At 38.5% G+C, this 2,766-nt stretch overlaps 1 protein-coding gene across 1 annotated transcript; it reads left to right on the top strand.

Annotated features, from left to right (window-relative positions):
• Positions 1 to 857: 857 nt before the first annotated feature.
• Positions 858 to 1,919, top strand: LOC141595239 (uncharacterized). The gene has a single exon (XM_074415205.1). The coding sequence runs from the start codon at positions 858 to 860 to the stop codon at positions 1,917 to 1,919; it is 1,062 nt and encodes a 353-aa protein (XP_074271306.1).
• The last annotated feature ends 847 nt before the right edge of the window (positions 1,920 to 2,766 follow it).

The following is a 2,766-nucleotide window of genomic DNA, read 5'->3' as shown; positions in this document are numbered from 1 at the left end:
TTATAAGATGAGGCCGAGATGGTCCGATGAGATCAAAGATGCTTTGTTTTCACCGGATAAAGCACCCGTCCGGATGGGTATACTTCACAGTTTTTTAAAGATTCATTTGATATTACTGGAGCTGATTTATGTGGTGATGTGAGAGAGTTCTTTACTGCTGGAAGAATGCTCAAACAGGTCAATTCTACCACACTGACCTTAATTCCCAAGAAGGACAGACCAGTGACAGTGGCAGATTTTAGGCCAATTGCGTGTTGCAATGTGGTTTATAAAATTATATCTAAAGTGATTTGTGCCAGATTAGCAACTGTGCTACCAGATATCATTAGTGAGAATCAGAGTGCGTTTTTAAAAGGGAGAGACATTGTTGATAACATACTGATTTGTCATGACTTGGTGAGGTTATACAAAAGGAAAGCTTGTTCTCCTAGGTGTTTAATGAAGGTGGATCTCAAGAAGGCATACGACTCTGTTGAATGGGAGTTCATTAGGCAGATGTTGGTTGCTCTGGAGTTCCCTCAAAAGATGATTCAATGGGTTATGGAGTGCATTTCTACTCCTTGGTTTACATTGTCTCTTAATGAAGCTACATTTGGGTACTTTCAGGGGAAAAGAGGGATCAGACAAGGAGATCCAATGTCTCCTCTCCTTTTTACCCTTAGCATGGAGTACCTCAGTAGAATTTTGAATTATGTGACAAGTTCCTTGGAGTTCAATTACCATCCCATGTGTAGAGCACTCAGGCTTACTCACTTGTGTTTTGCGGATGACCTCCTCATATTTTGTAGGGGAGATAAACAGTCTATATGCACCATTCTGAGAGCTTTTGCTACGTTCTCTAAGGCTTCTGGACTGGAATGAACAGAGAGAAATCTGATATCTACTTTAATGGTATGTGCAATGAGGATAGTCAGTATGTGATGAGGGTTTCAGGCTTCAGAGAAGGGACTTTTCCTTTCAGGTACCTGGGCATTCCCATTTCTTATAAGAGAATGGCTGTTGGGGATTGTTCCAGGCTTGTGGAGAGAGTGGTAATGAGAATTCGTGGTTGGGGAGCTAGAAAGCTCAGTTATGCTGGTCGCCTTTTCCTTGTTCAGGCTGTTCTTTTACAGCTGCACATTTTTTGGGCTCGTATTTTTCTCATTCATGTGACTGTGATGGACAGAATAGAGCTTATTTGTCGAAATTATTTGTGGAGTGGTTCTGAGGAATTTCTGAAAACTGCCCCTGTAGCTTGGACTAAGGTATGCACTGGAAAAAAATCTGGTGGTCTTGGTATTATTAACTGTAAACTTTGGAATGTGGCTATGCTTGCCAAGTATGTATGGTGGCTTGCCATGAAGCCAGATCACTTATGGATACGATGGGTGAATCACATGTATATTAAAGACCAGCATTGGATGGATTATGTTCCAAGTGTTAGTTCAAGATGGACACGGAGGAAACTTTGCCAGGTCAAGGAGCAACTTAAACCTGCGTACTGTAATGGGCAATGGAGGTCTAATGCAGGGAGATATACTATCTCTGGGGGTTACATTTGGCTTCAAGGTGATCAGGTCAAGGTTCCTTGGCATCCTGTTGTATGGAATCGTTTCAATATGCCCAAGCATGCGTTTATTGGATGGCTAGCTATCCAAGGAAGACTTCTCACTAAGGATAGACTAGTACGTTTTGGGGTTATTCAGGATGGTGCGTGTGATATGTGTCTGGACCATGCTGAAGATCACTCTCATTTGCTATATCATTGCAGATTCAGTAGCCAATGTTGGGCATTGCTTAAAGTATGGTTGGATGTGGCTTTGCCTGGCAGTGGGATACTTGAGTGGTGTAGCTCTTGGAGATGCAGGTCTCTCATGAAAAAAAGGATTGTCTGTGCTGCGGTTTTGGCTTTGGTGTATCAGTTGTGGGAGGGTCCGTAATGTGTGCAGGGTGGATTGTTACCTTCCTTATCCTGCAGTGTTTTTAATTCAGTGCAACAAATAGTGCAAAGTAGAGGTCAGCAATGGAAGTGGACTTCTAAGTATCAATGTATGAGTTGGTCTCCTTGGATGTAATTTGTTATATGGTTAGCAGTTTATAGTAGGGTTACTATGTTTGTGTCTATTGGTGAATGTATGACTTTATCTTAATTATTAATATAATTTTCACATTTCACCAAAAAAAAAATAATACAATAATTTTATACCGTTGCATACAACTAATTTATGACATTAATAGTACAATTATTAAGTTAGTTGTATAATCTTTTTAAAACGCGTATTAACCTTAAAATAAAAAGCGGTAAAAACAATATTCCGTGCATCTAAAAAGACGATTTACGAATTATTAAAATAATGTTTTCACTTTTTTATTTCTAATAAAAAAAATACATAATTGGTTTTACATCCTTAAAAAAAATAGTCCATATTGCTAAAAAAAAATTTACATAATAAAAAAATGATGATTTCTTACAAAAGAGGTAACTATAACAACAAATTTTGTATTGCGATAACTGAAATACAAAACAAAGAAACAATTAAATTTTATTAATAAATATCAAAAGTACGTGTACAATCTCTAATGTATCCTCTGATTCTAATATGCCGTAAGGGGTACGTGTACGGGGTACACATGAGGGGTGCGCGTGTAGACAACTTTAATTATTCTACGCGCGATGTAGATTTGATTTATGAGAGGGTTGCGATGACTTGAATCTCTCTTGAAGGTTTGAATTTTTGATTGAATCTTCAACGTAGCTGGCACGATTTGATGTGCTTGTTGACTGCT

This window comes from Silene latifolia, chromosome 8 (assembly GCF_048544455.1).
Source record: "Silene latifolia isolate original U9 population chromosome 8, ASM4854445v1, whole genome shotgun sequence".
Taxonomy (NCBI): Eukaryota; Viridiplantae; Streptophyta; class Magnoliopsida; order Caryophyllales; family Caryophyllaceae; genus Silene; species Silene latifolia.
Note: the sequence above shows the minus strand (reverse complement) of the source record. Positions and strands in the feature narration are given on the sequence as shown.

Excerpts from the sequence above, each read along its gene's own strand:
- LOC141595239 (XM_074415205.1), top strand. The coding sequence starts at position 858 with ATGAACAGAGAGAAATCTGATATCTACTTTAATGGTATGTGCAATGAG.